This window comes from Lontra canadensis, unplaced genomic scaffold, assembly GCF_010015895.1.
Source record: "Lontra canadensis isolate GAN:19392208 unplaced genomic scaffold, GSC_riverotter_1.0 scaffold15, whole genome shotgun sequence".
Lineage (NCBI taxonomy): Eukaryota > Metazoa > Chordata > Mammalia > Carnivora > Mustelidae > Lontra > Lontra canadensis.
Genome location: NW_022631009.1, coordinates 3,239,471 through 3,258,317, shown reverse-complemented (window position 1 = coordinate 3,258,317; position 18,847 = coordinate 3,239,471). Strand labels below are relative to the sequence as shown.

Genomic DNA, 18,847 nt, shown 5'->3' with positions numbered 1-18,847 from the left:
AGGGGAGTTTAGCTCACCTAGCCCAGTAAGTCAGGGAAGGGTTCCTCACTGAAATTGCTCCTGAGTTCTGAAGGATAAGTGGGTGTTTTCTAGGCAAAGGGGTGGAAACACACCAGGCAAGGGGAACCATGTGTACATAAGAGGAAGTACAGTGTTTGTGAGAAACTGAAAAAAAGGCCTTCATCTACCTTTTCTTCCTTCCTTCCTTCCACAAGCTTATTTCCAAGTTTGTGTCTCTAGCCCTGACCCTTCGAAGAAGCTCCAGATGCGTTACTCAAGCACGCGTTTCATGGTCCTCTTGAATACCTAATAATCATGGCTAGCAAAAATTTGTCAGAACAGAATTCTTGGTCTTCATTCCCAATCCTGCTTGAACTTCTGCTTCTCCATCAGTTAATTTCCCTCACTCACTCACGTGATCAGGTCCAAATCCTAGGAGTCATTGTCAAGTGGCTCCTTTCACATACACACAAACAAGCCCTCCAGGTTTACCTCTGTAATACTCTCCCATCATCCAAACCTGATGACCTCTCACCATCTTCACGGCATCCACCCGTCTCAGTTACTCCCTTCTCAGCAAAGAACTACCGCAGAAGACAACTTCCCAGTTAGAAACCCTTACTTCTCCACAGCCCATTTTGTAATAGCCATTGGGATCATTTTGCACCATAATCAGATTGTTTCATGTTCTTCCCAACTTCCTGTTCCTAACATTCCAGATGAGGTATCACTGCAATTAGAATAAAGTCCCAACTTTCCACTGTGGCCCCTGCCTACCTGCATAACTTTACTTCCTACTTCTTTCCCCCTCAGGTACATGGCTTTCTTCTTGCCTTCCTACTTGCCAAACTTGTTTCAGACTAAGCTTTTGTGTTTGCTCTTCCTTTTGCTGGGAAACCTCCCTGATCTGTGCATGTCTGCTTTGTCCTCCTTTATCATTTCTCATTTTCAAGGTCACCCCTGGAGAGGCCTTCCCTGCCCACCTTAGCTCCAGTTGATAGTATGGTCAGTCGGAAGGATGGAAAGGAGCAGAGTGGGGGAAAAGGAAAAGTGAAAGACGGGAATGGCAAGAGAACAGGAAAGGCACATAGTGAGTTGGTTCTGCGATGTTAGGTATAACTTAACTACACTCTGCTCTCCATGGGGATAGGGATGGTGAGGTTCTGGCTATTATCACTTCTTATCTCCCCTTATTAAAAAGCACTTGGCTGTTTTTCTCAAGTTGCTTCTAATGTTCTTTATACCTCCTGATACTCTACTCTGAATGAGAAAGACAGAGCAGCCCACTAGAGCCCAGATGCCCTAGATGTTTGTAAGAGAGAAAGGAGACCAGTGAGAGAGCAGTTCGAATGTTAAGCAGAAAAACTGGAAAGGCAGAGAGGGAAAGAAATAACAATGAGAACAGTCAAAAAACCAAACCCACAGACATGTGGCATGTGAAAAAACCATTCCCCTAGGGAAGAACAGGGAGCCCTCTGTGAAAGGCCTCTTGCCATGCCAGCCTCAGGGTGGTACTGTGTGTTTCCTTTATTACACTTGGTCAAAAAAGCATCAGCAAAGAATAATGAAATCCAGGAAACCCTGATTTGTGGAAATTAAATGAAGATGCATTTCATGTAATATGATAACAAATGTATCTATGTGGGTTTCTAAAACATTTCTCAGGGGGGGCTAAAAAAAACCCCAGGAAATCTCCTTTTAAAAGCTTACTTTAATTTTCACTCCTAAGCCATGGATTCTACACCCTTGAATAAACCTTCACTTACTAGCTAGGACATCAAATAAACATTTTTTTTTTCTCTAAATGACATTGGCCATTTCACCGATGTCAAGTTGGTGGAGCTTGCCACTGTTGATGGCATTCCACAATCACATGTTTGGATTCTGAGACTTTGTTTTAGCCCCAAGAGTCCTGTAACACAGTCAGTGCTCCTTTGCCAAGTGGAAGCTGATAGAGGTGCTTCCCTTTCCTATCTTTTCTATAAGCATAAAAGTCTTCACTGGAAAGGGAGGTAAAGGTTATTCCAGAATGTTTTCTCTATCTTTGGATACATGGATGGGTGGATGGATGGATGGGCAAATGAGTAAATTCTTTGTAATCAGAAATAGGAAATGGATTATTCTGGCCATTGGACAATTAAGTCATAAATCCATATAAGCCATAGAGATCATGCAATCAAATCTCATAATTTTATAAATGAGAGGTTAAATGACATTTTTATGATTACATAGCTAAGTGGTCATATTCGGGAGACTAGAACTTGGTTTTGGGGGCAGGGCTCACTATGCCATTCATAGCATCACTAGCATCCACTATCATGTCATATATAAAGAAATTATGAGTATTCAATGAAACCAGAATAATTTGCAAAGCTCTTTCTGAATTTCACAGTCAACAGTCAGAATACATCATCACCAGCAACCCTAAAGGAGAGAAGTGCTAGTAGCTTCTAACAGTCAGTAAATAAATGTAGGTGTTGTTAAATGTCAAGTGACCTACAAAACAGTTAGTTAAGCATCTGTCTTTAGCTCAGGTTATGATCTCAGAGTCCTGGGATTGAGCCCCACATCTGGCCCCCTGCTCAGTGGGGGGCTTCTCTCTCTCTCTGCTTCTTTCTCTCCCTCTGCCCCCCCCCCCCCGACTCCTGCCCTCCCTCTCTCGCTCTCAAATAAATAAGCAAAATCTTAAAAAAAAAATGGAAAATTTTTTAAAAAATAGAAAATATAAACACATGAAAGATACTATTATTATCAAAATTAATATAGAGGTAGAAAATGCAAGCAGTAAATTTAGAAATATTTCTTTTCATAAATAGTAGTTTACTAGATAAATATCAGACTTACGTTTGAAAGCAGGGTACATTGGAACCATATTGGTTACAAGGAATGCATCATACTTAGCTTCCGGTGAAGAGCTCAGATCTAAACATTAGGCAAACAAACAGTGTCCATTATTTACCAAAATCTACATCAATAAAAAAATCAATTTTCTAAAATGGTCCAAACAGCATGAAGTGAATGGCGAATGGATCTACTCCTTTATTTCTACTCATTCCCTACTTGATATAGCATTCCCTGCTTCCCCTCCCACCCAATCTCTTTTCTTCACCAAGAGCTCTCTCCTCAAAATTTTTACAATGTTTCTTCTTCCTACCGAGTTTTGGGTCAACTAAGTATTATGTAAAAGAATTCCTTGATTTCACTAGTCTAATTTGGACTTAAAAACGTCATCAAGCTATTGAGAAATAATAAAAACACTTTCCATATTCTTAAGCGATCACCTGTATAGAATTTAAAACATTAAAGTTTAATGATATACTATTTCACTTTCAGGTTCCCACTTAATGATGAGAGGGGGTACAATGTATATTCCCTCGTACTTCAAAATGCTTCTAGAGAACAGGATTTGTGAAAGGTGGTCTCTCTTCTGACTGATTTTTGGAAGGTTCCCACAGAAGTTCACCTCTTCAATCTCTTCAGTGTCTCTCCAGAAGAAAACCTGAAGATGACTGAAATCTTAACAGTCCAAATTCCGAAAATAACATCCCTCTAGAATGGTCAGATCCTGATGTTCTATTACTTACAAGGAGGGAAGAGGAATCCATAGGACATCTGTTTATCATTTTTGTAGGCCAAACAGCTTTGACTGAAACTCGGAGACACACGGACATCAGGCCGAACACAGCTGGTCAGGTACTCAGGGACACCCGAGACCTCTGCCTGCATGGTGAGTCAGAGGTAGTTAGGAATGCCATCACAAAGACTTTGCTAAAGCAGTGGGGAACTATGGAAGCCAGGCTGCCCTGTCATGACCAGCCAGAACCAAAACCCCTCTAGCTTTCCCTAGAGCTCATACTCTGGTATCCTGACTCCAAAACCAAAGCCTCAGTTTCAAATACAGTAAGCCAGGAATTTTCAAACTCCTGTATTATTTAGTGACAGAACTCTTTTATCAAAATCCTAAGTAAAACAACAATATAAAAAGCAGAAATTGGGAAAAAAAAAAAAGCAGAAATTGCACTGTTGAAAAAATGGGTAGGATTCCACTGAAGATAGCTTAAAAAATAAGACTCTAAGAAATAATATAGACATATCATCTATACAAAGAGATACTGCACATACAGCTGTACCAGGGACACAAATGAACAGGAAGTTGGGTTTGCAGCACTGGAAGTATTCACTTTCTAATCGAAAATCAAAAACATGCCTCAACTGCCAAATACATTTTTTTTATTCCAGATATAAATTTACCTATCTCATTTTCACCAAAACTGAGACTCCCAACATCTTTATTAAATTAAATCTTTATTAAATATTTTTAATTTTTATTAATTAATCTTATTAATCTTTAATTAAATTAAATCTTTATTAAAAAAGAAGATGTTGGCAGTCCAGGAGGCTGTGCAGGGGGAGGCCAGGGGTATATGGGAACTCTGTGTCCCGATGCAATTTTGCTGTGAGCCTAAAACTGCTATAAAAAATAAATACATAAATAAAGGCTATTAAAACAAACAGCCAAATCTGGGTGTCTTCAGTAACTACTGGGCAACAGCAAGCAGAGTTAAAGCGATGACAAGCATTAGTATCCTCCCTTCGATGTGTCGATAATTGAACATATTCCCGTGAAGTTATTAGAACATTGAATAGAGCTTAATTCAAAATATCTTACAATAGATTCGATATCAGATTTCTTTCATCAAGAAAAATTAAAATCTTTTCAGAGACAAATTCCTGTTAAGCAAGCAATCATTATGTGAGTGCAAGGCACGTAATCACAAGACGAATATAAAACCCAACTTTTTCAATGACCTGTTTGGAAATAGTGTATGATGTCCAGAGTGGCATTAGGAACATTTCACTATAACCACTTTCAAAGTCAGTGTGATATAAGATATCATATCTTGTCCGATAAAGCACTGCAGGCCGACCGTAGAGGAGGTGTCTCTCTAGGAAAAAGAAAGTAGACTGTGTTAAACACACATTAAACTTTACAACAAATGTGAAAGAAATATTGGAAGAGTCAAGTTGTCCAAAATTTGCTTGCTTACTTATTAATAGTGTGGTTCCTTCTTCTTAATTTAATCAAGTTAGTTTTCCTAACACTTTGTGGTTTATCTGACCACCTAAGCATGGGTCAAAGTTCACTGTTACCAAAATTATTATGTAAATGCCATATTTGTTTTGAATGTTTTTTTTAGTTATGAAGAATTTTAATCTGTAGAGGAAGGAAACATGATAGTAAATATTGAAATGATTCAGCTGAATGCGAAGTCGATAGGATTGATTTTTATAGAATTCATTCATTTGACCCCTGAAAAGGCTCATCAAATTAACCAGATTTAATTAAGAGGAAGGCACTCTTTGATCATTATTTGCAAACTACAACTCAAATGATGCATTATTTCAGCATAAACGGTGAGTAGTAATGAGCATTTAAAGTAAGCAGCTTTGTCACATGGAGGAGAACTCTTTAGGTAAGAACTTAAAGGAACATGTATAGATAAATTAAGTGGGCATTCAGGAGGGTCCTTTAAATACAGAAGAGGGAACATCAACATGGACCAAAGAATTCAGTTAAGACCCAAGAATGGGGACCTCCAAGAGAAAGCTCTCCTCTTGGGGGTGGGGGGGTCTAAAACCTTACTCTTTTAAGAAGAAGAGAAGGGACTTTAGTGTGCAAACCTTTATTCCACACCCACAATAAATGCCTGGAGTGTGAGCTGCCTGTTTTGGATAGGCTAAAGTCAGAACTTCCATAGATTCTTGGAAATTGAACGGACCAAAATGTTTAGAGATTGAGGCTTAGGCAATTCACAATTCCCTAAGTGATCATCAAAAAAATTTTTATGATTATTTTTATTACAGGAAATCAGTTCCGGCAATCACTTATTAAATTATGTATACATGTTGCTTTAATTAAAGTATTACCATTCTATGCAAGTAACAGAGAAAACTCTTTGTAGAATGTTTTGCAAGACTTTCCCAAGTAGAACTGCTGATTTGAGGCAAAGTGACCCACACTGCTATCGCAAAAGCCTGGCTTCTTCAGCATTGCAGTAAATGGAGAAGCCTTGTTCAAGCTGCCAAATTTGGGGACCCACCCTAAGAATTAGGACATAATAGGATAACCTTATATAAATGAAATATAATGAAGAAATAAGAAGCCAGCAAATCATAACAGTAGTACTTGGGGACAGTTAACCAAGTCAGACTTTCCTTCAAAACTCAAACCAAACCTTTTCTAGGTTCAAAATTTCCATTAACGTTTTCCTTGTTTTCATTTTTGCTGCCTCTGAACTTCCTGGTTTCAGCTGGAAGCAGAAGTATCAAAATTCTTTGAGAAGCTATTCTCTTTTTATCATTCAAGTTTTAATGCTTACTAAACACATTCCTCCAAATTCAAATGCAGGGCTAGCATCCAATCTATCTCATTAAGAGACAACAAAACAGCAGCCACGTTTTTCCTTGCAACACCCCTCCTAAGAACAGCCACCAACAATAGTCTTGGGCAATCTAGGTTCCACCAAATCTGGCTTCCTCTCCAGTCCTCATTTACTTCTGCAAAGCCTGGTTTATTTATAATAATCTGGTCATTATCATCCTTAGCAATTCTATGCTGATTCCTTTTCTTTCTACCAGGAATGGCTTCTCCAGCAGTCCTATTACTGATCTCCCTTCAAATTTTTCATTAATGTGTTCTCTCTCATCAAACATTTACTGAGCACCTTTTTTTGTGCCAGCCCTTGGGCTATAGTAGAGAGATACTGGGCCAAGATAATGATGAGAGAGTTCTTACTGATGTAGGAAAGATGTTAGGGTTCAGAGCTGAAGGCCAAGAAAAGATTCTTGAAACATCTTTGGTGCAAAAACGTGGTTTCATTAAAGCACAGGGGCAGGACCCGTAGGCAGAAAGAGCTGCCCTGGGGTTGTGAAGAGTAGCCCCAATTATCTACTTTCAAGTTGGGAGAGCTGTTAGGGATAGCATAAGTCTCTAAGGAATTTGAAAGCAAGGTTTCCAGGACCTTGAGGGGGCTAGCTGTTGTTAGGAAAAGGTCATTTATCTAATAAAACCTTAGTCATGAGACCCTTCAGATGTGTATCAGTGGGTCATATGCTTGGGGGATGATTGCCAACATGTATCTTGGGGGGGTAGAGATAAAGGAAATTTCCAAAGGAATTTTTGCATGTTAAAGTAGACTTGCAGGATCCTGGGGGATCAGGCTAAGATTGACTTTTGCCTTTAGCAAAGTATCAACTTCGAAGCAGCTGTGCTCCTAGAGGAATGTCACTCTGCCTGTTTCAAGGACTTGTCAATGGGCTATAAGTGGTCAGGAAATTTAATTTTTCTTTTGCCTCTGTTTCTTACAACATTACCTTTGAAAATCTCACAGTTCAATGGGAGAGACCAACATAGCACAAATAACTCAAGTGCAATAATGTATGAACTTCATCAGAGATATTTACAAAGTGCGATGGGAATCCAGAGCATCATGACTGCCATGGATGGGGGAGACGTGGCATCAGTACAGTCCTTACAGAAGGTAGAAAGCTAAGCCTGCTTCCCTAGCATAATTGTTAGCAGTGCCCTTTTCCATACTCAAATGTGGATGACAAATAACACACTCACATAGTCCAGAGCCCCATGGAAGAGAAATGAAGGAGTGAGGAAGAGAGGGAAAAAAGGAAAGTGATACATTAAGATTCACTTTCTTCTGAAAGATTTCCCCAGTTGAGCTTCTCCATCTCTATTCACTCTTCTGCTCTGAATTTAGAGAAATGTGCACTTCAGTTCTGCCTGGGTGGCTCAGTTGGTTAACGGTCTGCCTTTGGCTCAGGTCATGATCTCAGGGTCCTGGGATCCAGCCCTATGTCAGCTCACTGCTGAGTGTGCCTCTCCCTCTGCCACTACGCCTCCCCCAACTTGTGTCCACTCTCTCTCTCAGATAATTAAATAAAATCTTGAAAAATAATTTAAAAAAGAAATGTGCACTTCATCATAGCTCCCAAGCTAAGCACAACTGCTGTTTTGGGCACAAAGCTGAGCACAAACATATCATTATGTGACTATTTCTTAACTATTAACTGGTATATACAGCATGAAGGAAAAACAATACAGTGGTTTTGACAGTTTCCTAAAATCTAACCAATTTCCCTGATTAGCCCAAAGCATAATTGTCTTCCTAAAGCATAATTGTTTCATCTAAGAAAGAGGTGAAATAATCTGTGCAGAAAGAAACACAAGTTTTATGGTCCAGAGTCAAAATTTAGATTTTCCTTTTTCAGTTTGTCAGAGTAGAAAAGAACCACTGATTCTTGGTCTCAGCCTGACTCTGCTACTCTTTGTGACATCTTGGACAAACCATCCATTGCATTTCTGTTTAGCAAAGAGTTTCTGCTTGAGCCATATAACTGTACTTGAGTCTCAGTCTCTGGACACATAAGCTCTTCATCTTGAGACCAGTCATCCCAGAGAGGAGACTGCAAGTCTCCACTTGTGAAATACGTTCCTCGTCATTTCTTGATATGGGTCTAGACTCCATGTCTTCTCAGGTTGGGTTCCTGTTCCATGAGATTCCAGACAGAGTCTTCATTCTATACCCCAGTTCCCTGTTTACAGTAGCCGCTGGCATTTTGGGTACTTGCTAAGGTTCTCCTCCAGATACCACATTTGGCAAAATACTGTGAGGCAAATCTTTTTAAGTGGTGTGGACTTCCTCAGGGCTCATTCTTTTGTCTTCCAAAATTTGGTCATCCAGACGTTTAGTTTGTATTTCTTTTCCCTCCTCAGCTTCCTGATTCATATTCCCACAGATTAGGAGGCTGACTTGAGAGCCACATGAAAATCTCTCTTTTTTAGTCTTTTTTTAAAAAAAAAAAAAACAGAACAAAAAAACATTCACTCCCACGTAATATGCTGTTGGATTTTACCACATAATCTCTATCCAAAGTTTTTCCTTTTCCTTCATCCTTTCTCCTCCTTTCCCTTGAAGGGCCTGTTATCATTTATCGCCATGTCAACCTCCTCTGAGATTTGATTCAATGCCTGTTAATGTCCTGTTCTTTCTTATCTTAACCCTTAATATACTATGCTGTAATTCATCAACCAGCTAAATCTCATGATAAAATAATAACTTAATGGGATAAAGATTTTCTCTGTTTTGTTCATCATTGTATCTCTACCTCTAACAATACCAAATGCATAATATCTACCTGGTAAATACTTGTTGAATACATGCATGATTGTATTATTTTTTTTTAAACACTGTTCTTTATGACTCTTAAGAACTAACTTTTTATATATGACCTGCCTAATAAAACCCTGAAAGATACACTAGCCAGATCAATATCATCTTCATTTTACTAATGAAGGAACTGGAGGTTCATGATTTGTACAAGATAATTCAGCTACAAAGCAGTACCCAGAATGTAGGCCTCTATCCTCCTGGTCCATTATTCCTCTTTAGCATTTTGGGCAGCCTCCAAATCGATGCTAACTCCTGGGTTATCTAAGGAGGGTATAGGCATACTGGAATGAAGATCTGGCTACTCCCAGGCATGAGTTCTGCCTGAGTCATACTTGGCGAGAAGCTAATAAGAACAGCTATGTGCCTTGAGAAAGACAAACAAACATGGAGGCATCACAATTCTGGACTTCAAGTTATACTACAAAGCTGTAGTAATTAAAACAGTATGGTACTACCACAAAAATAGACACACAGAACAATGGACCAGAATAGAAAACCCAGAAATGAACCCACAACTATATGGTCAATTAATCTTCAACAAAGCTGGGAAGAACATCCAATGGAAAAAGACAGTCTCTTTAACAAATGGTGTTGGGAAAACTGGACAGCAACTCACAAAAGAATGAAACTGGACCACGTTCTGTCACCATACACAAAAATAAATTTGAAATGGATTAAAGACCTAAATATGAGACAAGAAACCATTAAAATCCTAGAAGAGAACACAGGCAGTAACCTCTTTGATATCTGCTATTGCAACATTTTTCTAGATATGTCTCCTGAGGCAAGGGAAACAAAAGCAAAAATAAATTATTGGGACTTCATCAAAATAAAAAGCTTCTGCACAACAAAGGAAATAATCAACAAAACTAAAAGGAATGGGAGAAGATATCTGCAAATGATATATCTGATAAAGGGCTAGTATCCAAAATATATAAAGAACTTAAACAACTCCATACCCCAAAAATAAATAATTCCATTTAAAAATGGGAACAAGACATGAATAGACATTTTTCCAAAGAATACATACATACAGACAAGAGACACATGAAAAGATATTCAACGTCGCTGATCATCAGGGAAATGCAAATCAAAACTACAATGATATATCACCTCATACCTATCAAAGTGGCTAAAATCAACAACACAGGAAACAGGTGTTGGTGAGGAGGTACAGAAAAAGGAACCCTCATGCATTTTTGGTGGAAAATGGAAAACATTACTGAGTTTCCTCAACAAGTTAAAAATAGAACTACCCTAAGACCCAAAAATTGCACTACTAGGTATTTACCCAAAGAATAGAAAAATACAGATTCAAAGGGATACATGCACCCAATGTTTATAGCAGCATATCTATAATAGCTAAATTATGGGAAGAGCCCAAATGTCCATTGACTGATGAATAGATAAAGAAAAAAAAAATATATATATAAATATATATAATGAAATATATATAATAATATATATAAAATGAAACATCACTCAGCCATGAAAAATAATGAAATCTTGCCATTTGCAGCCACATGGATAGAGCTAGACAGTATTATGCTAAACAAAATAAGTCACCAGAGAAAGATAAATGCCATATGATTTCATTCATATATGGAATTTGAGGAACAAAACAAAGGATCATAGGGCAAAAAAAAAGAGAGAGGCAAACCAAGAAACAGACTCTTAAGTATAGAGAACAGATTGATGGTTACCAGAGGGGAGGTGAGTGGGAGATGGGCTGAGTAGGTGATGGGAATTAAGGAGAGAATTTGTGATGAGCATCGGGTGTTGTATGGAAGTACTGAATCACTAAATTTTACACCTGAAACTAATATCACAGTATCTGTTAAGTAACTGGAATTTAAGTAAATCTATTAATTTTTAAAGAAAGAAGAGCAATTTGTATCAAAGCATCTAGTACTTCAGAAACCACTTCCAGACCCTGAGAAGCACTGAGATTCTCTTGATGTTTTCTCTTCATATCAGCCCTTAGAATGGGAAGCATTTACAGAGAAAAGCACAAGGGCTTTAGTGCCACATAGAACTGAAGTCAAATCTCATCTCACCTCTTGAAAGCTCTGCGATTCCGTTAACTTAACCTCCCAAAACTTCATATCTCCCTGGGACATTGCACTATTTAGAGATGAAGGAGGTAAAGCACCTAGCTCACTCTTGACCCAAAAGGTGGTTGTAGTTGTAACTGCAGTGATTTTGTAAAAGGCATATGCTTAACTTCAACAACACCAGGAATACTGGTAGGCAGAGGCTATTAAAATTCAGTGTCTGTTCCATCTAATTCATCTTGAATCTTACTATAAATCATAAAGAATTATACTATTTATTGATTTCTCCCAAATCTTCCACAACCCACACAGAAGGATAAACACACAGAGAACACAAATATATCTCCTTTCTCTAGCATAGCTAACATCTCCAGAAATAACCAAAATTAAAAGATCTCAGCATCAAAAAGAGCTACACAGAAGATTCCCTGCTAGTCTAGTCCCTTTCTGCTTTAAAATTCACAAGAGTTATTAGTGTTTCAGTAATTTTTGTATCTAAACTACCTTCTTATTGTATGTGATAAAGGGTCCAATATATTTGGTGTTAAAATGATTTTTAATTCCTGTCTTCATGAAGATGATAGTGAATGTTAATCTAACAAATTATAAAACATTTTTATACCAATGCAAATAGAGGAAAGACTAAGGTAATAATAAATAGTATAATTATTCTGAAAGTGAAAATTATACCTGGCTATGGTGCCCAAATTGCTTGCTATAAGAAATTTATAATTTTCCATTTTATTCATTCATTCCTCTATTGACTCAATGGCTCAAACAAATAAGTTTTCATTGCACAGCAAATTTGTTAAGACATGACATACATGTGATTTGGAAACAACAGTAGTCATGCAATTAAAATCCAGAAATCTCCACAAATCTAAAAATACTAAGGCTTTAGCAAGCAGTTTAGATCACTGCCTTTGAAGGTTATCTATGTTTTTTCCTCTACATTTTAGTGAAAGACTAGATCCTGTAACAGTTTAAATATTTACAGCAAAATACTGCCTGAGATTAATTTAATAGACCTCAAGTATCCCCTGGGTTGTTTCACTACTGTGATGTAGAGCTTGTACACATGTATTATGTGTGAGGAAGTTTGTAGCATATGACATTAAAATAGCCACATATGAAGGTTACAAATAGAATGTGCAAAGTACATGATTTCTTATGAAAAAAAGTTAGCTACCTATAGGTGTATTAAGGAAAAAAACTAGGAATAAAAATAATACAACTTTATATTTGTATGGGACTTTAGGTCTGCGAAATCCTTTAAAAGTCTCAACCTATATTCAAAGATATCCAGAAGGGAGAAGTGATATTCTGAACATGACATCGGCATGTACTCACACACACAAGGACTCAACCTCGTGAAGATCTCCTCTAGCAGAGGACACATCCAAGATTTCAAGTGGGAGACTAGATTTATGACCCAAGAAACACCATAAAGACTGGAGAGAATTCTGACAAAGAAAATGTCACTTTGTAGCTTCATAAATGACTGAGATAGGACCCGCATGAGGAGACAGCCAATGACCAAGAGGCAGAGATATAGGAAGACAAGGGAGAGACTATAGAGACTTACACATTATCCAGAGTCTAAACAAGGAAATGCTTTGCACATAATAAGATAATGGTATATAATTATTTTTATTCCATGTACTAGTGCTAAAGTCTCTCTTGTACCATTAAAGACTATCCAGCTAGGTCAGGAGCAGACCAAAGAGATAGGCTACCATGATTCTCCCTTAAAATTTTCTGTCACCAGTGTGATGTCCATATGCACGAAACTATCAGTGTCACAGCTGACAGAACCAAATTTTCTCAGAGAAATCAGTTTCCAGTCCCAGGCTGGCACTCAACTCACACCTGGGAAGGTCTAGTTCCATGAAAGCATATCAGCTTTAAGCTTCAGGGATGTGAAATCATCTTGAAATAAGACACTTATATTGACTTCTGAGTGGAGCAATGAGGAGGAAAAGTCACTAACTATAGCTCCTTTCAGCCCTGAAAGTCTGAGCTTCACCTAGAAGGTACTTATTTTCATGCTCAGAAATTTGAGACTACTGTTTATGCTGAGTCATGAGACTGGTTTTGTCACATGAGCACACTGCCACCAAGTTAAATGCAGGATTTTTTTTTCCCCCAAAATGGAAATGACTTAGTATCATGAATAGCCAGAGCCTGAACCAACAAAAACACAAGAGTCCATTAAGTTATCACATTTAACTATTTTATGAGTGCCTTCTAGAGGAGAAACATCTAGTATTATTTCTCTGCCTTGGTGACTGAATATTTGAAAAATCTGATCATAAGACTCTGTACCCTTTGACCCTGGCAACATTTCCGTTTTTCTAAGTATAATGACAGTGTAGTTCACTAGCAGCTAGCTGTCAAACATTTCAAATCACTTTTAGAGTTTGTGAAGGATGTGCATACCTTCTACCAACTGAATCCTATTTTCAAAGCTGTTTATCCAATTAAATACCCAAGAGTCTGTGGGCTCCGTGAGGCAGAAAGGGAAGGAGGAAGATGAAAATCTTCATCAAAAGGGCAAATAAAGCAGCGGGGGGTGGGGGGGGGGGGGGCAGGGGGGTGTTCCTGGGGGCCCAGTCTGCTAAGTGTCTGACTTCAGCTCAGGTCATAATCTCAGGGTCCTGGGATGGAGCCTGAGGTGAGCCCCATCTTGGGCTCCCCGCCTTGCCAGAGAGTTTGCCCATCTCTCTCCCTCTGCCCCTCTCCTTGCTTGTGTTTTCTCTGTGCCTCTGTCCTTCTCTCAAATAAATAAATAAAATCTTTTTTTAAAAAAAAAAAGGGAAAGTAAGGGGCACCTGGGTGGCTCAGTCGGTTTAGCGCCTGACTCTTCATTTCCTCTCAGATCATGATCTCAGGGTTCTGAAGTCAAAGCCCAGAGTGAGGCTCTGTGTTGGGCGTGGAGTCTGCATAAGATTCTCTCTCTCCCTCTGCCCCACCCCCAAGCACTCTCACATTCTCTTTAAAAAAAAAAAAAAATGGAAAGTGAGTCAAGTAAATAAAATCTACTGGTTTCCTTGTCCTTCACTTAATCAGACTGAAAACAACACTATGGTAAACAAGGCCCCACCTAAGCTAATAACCCAAATAATGCTCTCAGGAGAATTCGACAATGTGTCTCTCTTCACTGCCTGACTTGGAGCCACTGTGTTTGAGTTCTGTCTGCTTTGTAATATACTTCTTGTCATTCCTTTGCTGTTACAAGAAGCTACGCCACCTCCTGTAGTAACCTACACTGAAGCCTTTCCTTCCCTTTCTATGTTCTTCTCATTTTTGGAATTTCGAAACCAGAAGGAAGAGCCTACAAGGTAGCCTGCATTATTGTTCCTTCTTATTGACTGCCCTTCTGGAAAGGACTACGTATGACCACCCATTGGCACGCGTCTTACAGGACAGCATCCGTGTGGAAAGAAGACTTCCCTGCTCCCTTGGTCTCAAGTGCTCTGGTTTTACCAGTCCACCAGGAGCCGTCACGACAAACACCTCATAAAAGCAGAAGCACTAAGGATCACTTCACGGGCCTGCTCTTCCTCTCTTCCCTCTTCCGGAAGAAGGGCGTGCCCCAGCTGGGGGGGGGGCTGTTCCCTCAGCCTGGATTCCAGAATAAAGTGTACCCACAGCCATAGCGGGCCTAGGGTCGGCCTCCCGAAATGCAGGCAAGAAATGCAGCTTTCTTGGTACAAACCACTGAGACTCTCTTCTTTAGTCATAAGCTTGCAAAAGTTGACTAATACCCACATGTTATCATTGTATATTGTATTTTTGTACATAAAATAAGAGGAGAATGAGTTAGAGGGCTCAAGAGGATCCTTCTGGAAAGGGGGAGCTCTGATTTGGTTCATTCTGCATGTCTTTCCCCATGACATATCATTGCCTCTCTGGTACCTCAGCTCCCTCATAGGTACCAGCTGCAATTACGTAATACTGTGACTTCCAGTCCCTACGTAGACGTCCCCATTAGCACCTTCACTTACGGCCCACCAGATCACAGTGCTATGCCTGTTTGTTCAAAGAGCCTAGAAGCGACTGAGAAACAAAAAAGCTAACGGCATTTTTCCGGCTATTAAAAACCGGCATCTCGCATACGCAGAATAAACCAATACCCTTTGCCAGATGGATATGAAAATCACGTCACAACCCAAACTTTACTTTTCAAAAATGTGATGCTTACACTATGAAATAAATAAGAAGTCTCTTCAATCTCTGAAAACTAAAACGAAAACTTATCTGATTGTTTTTCCCCCATCCACTCCTCACCTTCTGTAGACCCTTTTATATGAAGGCGTCTGCTGAGTTCATCCAATTTGTTCTTCATGTGTGAAAACCAGAAAAGGAAAGGAGGAAAAAAAAAAAAAAAAGCAAATCAGAAATGTCCTGTCTTTCCTGCAGGCTTCTTTCTACTTTGCATCTTGCTAAATTCAAAAGAAGACCCTAAATTCCGTAAATTCTGTGGAGGAATTACTATGGGCATCTCAAGCTGACATTCCAGGTTCCACCTCCTAGGAGATCTATGATCACGAGCACCTTCTTTAATCTCTCCATGACTTTGTTTCCTTTCCCTAAAGCTGTGGATAATCATGGAAGCAAGTTCCAAACTACCTGGTAAGAATGGTTATCTGGGCACATAGATATGTAAACTAATTAGAATATTACCTCAACATTTCAGATTAATCCTAGGTACACTAAGGTGATTCCCAAACTAATGAACAAAATCACTTTTTCTAAGATTGGAAAGTAATGGCTCAACAACTCTATCCTTCGTTATATGTCCTAGAGACACTCTAGCATACGTGTATGAGAACATGGGCCATAATGTCTACCACGGCCTTGTTTGGAGGATCTAACAACTGGAAATTACCAAATGTTCTCAAATAGGAAAATGAATAAAATCATTATGGTATATTTACACAATTAAATGTTAACTATCAGAAGTAAAAATGAATGAGCTAAAATTATGTATTAATGTGCATAAATCTCAAAACATGAACAAAATAATTGCAGGACACATATAATAGTGTTTACATACAAGTGTATAACATACAAAACTACACTATCAATTATTTTAGGGAACTATGTTAAAGATTAATTAATATATTATTTAAGAGATATATATGTATGGAGTAGAAGTATAGAGACCTGCCTGGCAGTTATATACACTATATTCAAGATGCTAATTACCTTTGGGGCAGGAACAAAGTGGGATTGGCAGGAAGGGTATACACATAGAGCTTCCCCAGAATCTGTGACATTTTCTTTCTCATGAATTGTGTATTGTGGTATTTATTTTATTAATCTGTATACCTTCTCAGGATGTCTGGATTTTTTTTTTTAAAGAAAAAGAATGAAGTCTCTTGGAAAAACCCAGAGACAACATAAAGACAATCCAGAATTTGTCTAAAATGGTTTCAGATAACAAATGCAAAATATTTCTTGTTTTCCAGAAGAAAGGTAATTCAGAAAGCAAGATACAACTACAAGATTCCTCTAAAGTTATATTTGGAATCCAACTCAAAGGCCACTTCCTATTGCCTTTGGCAATGCAACACCTGCAGCTCAGGTCTAAGAAATTACCTGCCTTACAGTAATTAGCTTTGTTGGTTCTTGTCAGGAGCAAAAGTAGGAAGGAGAGATAACAGGGGATGGGGGAAGAAGAGCAAACTGAATTCCTCCAGTGGTGAGCTTTTCCCATCCTGTGGCTCCCAGGTCCCTAGGAATCCTGGAAGGTAGGAAATAGTAGGAGAGGACAGGGCAGGCAGGAGAACTATGTTCCATTTTTCCAAGGTCTAATAGAAGGTTCACACATTTATCCATAATAAAACTACACATGCAAAAATAACAGATATTTTTTTTTTTTTTTTGCTTTGCATTGGAATCACATCAGCTCAGTGTGGTAACGCTGATTATTTCTTGCTGTCAAAGCACGGATTGGTAACTATAAAGGTCTTTGATCAATATAAAATTCAATAAGCAAATTGTTGCTTAACACTTGCAGTTTGGTGTTCAAAAACTATCCAAACACAATGTGCTGGGTGGTTTTCTATTTGCACCATCCTCCTTCCCATCTATGCTACACCCACCTCTACCCTGCTCTGCACCGCAGGAGACTGACCTTGCACCAAAAAGCCAGCTTGCTCTCCAGCTCCCTGTCAGCCTCCACCCACACAAGGCACCAGCGGGGCATTAGAGGAGGAACTACAGAGAAACAATTTCCTACCTAAAAGGAAATCACGTACCCTCCTCTTATCTCATGCTTGCACCGAGCAAAGCATTTGTCACAGGTCATGTTCTGTCTTCCTCTGTGCTTCGCTAGCTCCAAAACTGTAAGATTCTCCACTCTGGAGCCATATTTGTCTCTCATGATAGGGATATAGGAGTGAATAATGCCAGGTCCCTCCCACCAGGTTGCGGTGTACTAGAAGCACCCATCTATCCCATAACTCCTCCCTATATAGTTCTCTCTCCATGTTCTAGTCCCTTTATTGTTCAAGGTCAGGATTGACACCCGCTAGCCCCCCGGGTGCTATACCATCCCTCACTACCTTGCCTCTACCAGGCCCAGCCTGTGTAAATAACCCCTTCAGTAAACATAATTCACATAATCCCTTTAAATGCTCTTTAAAAACCTTTGTGAATAGGCCATCTGTTTCCTATTGGGACCATGACAGATAGACACATGGTCCAGCTTGAAAAAAAGAAAGCATCTTTGGTTAGGAATTGTGACTCTACAGAACAGCATCATGAATTCTACTTTTTTGCCTTTGTTCTCTATACCCATGAACCCAAAATGGTGGCCACAGGCCATATACGGCTCTTTCAATTTAAAGTAATTAAACAAAATGTAAATTTTTGTTCCAAGAGCTGAAAAACCATGTCTGCCCAGTGGCCAGCACAGATACAGACCATTTACATCATTACAGAAAGTTCTAGTGGACAACACTGCTCTACACCCAGTAAGTTCTTCCATGATAAACATAAAGATGATTTCTACCTTTGGCTCTACCTTATCGTCACAGTTACAGCCCAGGTCAAAATCAGATTGAAGGTACATAATCCCTGGGTAGTTAGGCCTGGTAACTTCCTCTGGCATGGTTGGCCTGAAGGTGTTAGTGCGCAGGAGATGATTCAAACTTCCGTGGGTCCCATTATTAGGAGCTGGCTTCAAGCCCAGGAGATCTGGTGAGAAGAAAGAAATAAAGCCAGGTGCTTTACAAACATTTTTTGATGAGAGTCAGTAAGTGTAGAAAACACTTATATTCCAAGGGTCTGAAAACTCTGAACACAAATCCCAATTGGATAAACCCAAAAGTAGTTGTAGGCACTCTCTTCTTAGTTCCCAAACCACGCTAGCCTGACCATGTCTTGCCACAGCTTTCTGAAATAGCCACGGTCATTGCCTGACCATAGAGAGAGACATCCCCAAAAAGAAAAAAGGAAGGAACGGGGCCCTGCGTAGTTATGGCTATGTCTGTGACCTCTACAGGGACTACCAGCGTCAGGGTCATGCCTTTCTACGGC

The 18,847-nt window shown here is 39.1% G+C and overlaps 1 protein-coding gene across 5 annotated transcripts in view; it reads right to left on the bottom strand.

The window, feature by feature from the left end:
• The window catches only part of ENPP2 (ectonucleotide pyrophosphatase/phosphodiesterase 2), a 105,114-nt gene that overhangs the window by 7,393 nt on the left and 78,874 nt on the right, over positions 1-18,847 (bottom strand). For 2 of the 5 annotated variants that reach the window (XM_032858424.1, XM_032858428.1), the window contains exons 18-23: positions 18,321-18,505; positions 15,590-15,641; positions 6,237-6,311; positions 4,810-4,946; positions 3,585-3,720; positions 2,845-2,922 (exon numbers count right to left, since the gene is read on the bottom strand). In XM_032858424.1, coding sequence (XP_032714315.1) covers positions 2,845-2,922; positions 3,585-3,720; positions 4,810-4,946; positions 6,237-6,311; positions 15,590-15,641; positions 18,321-18,505 — 663 coding nt within the window. The remainder of the gene's footprint in view (positions 1-2,844; positions 2,923-3,584; positions 3,721-4,809; positions 4,947-6,236; positions 6,312-15,589; positions 15,642-18,320; positions 18,506-18,847) is intronic. The other 3 variants (XM_032858425.1, XM_032858426.1, XM_032858427.1) reach the window with 3 other exon arrangements.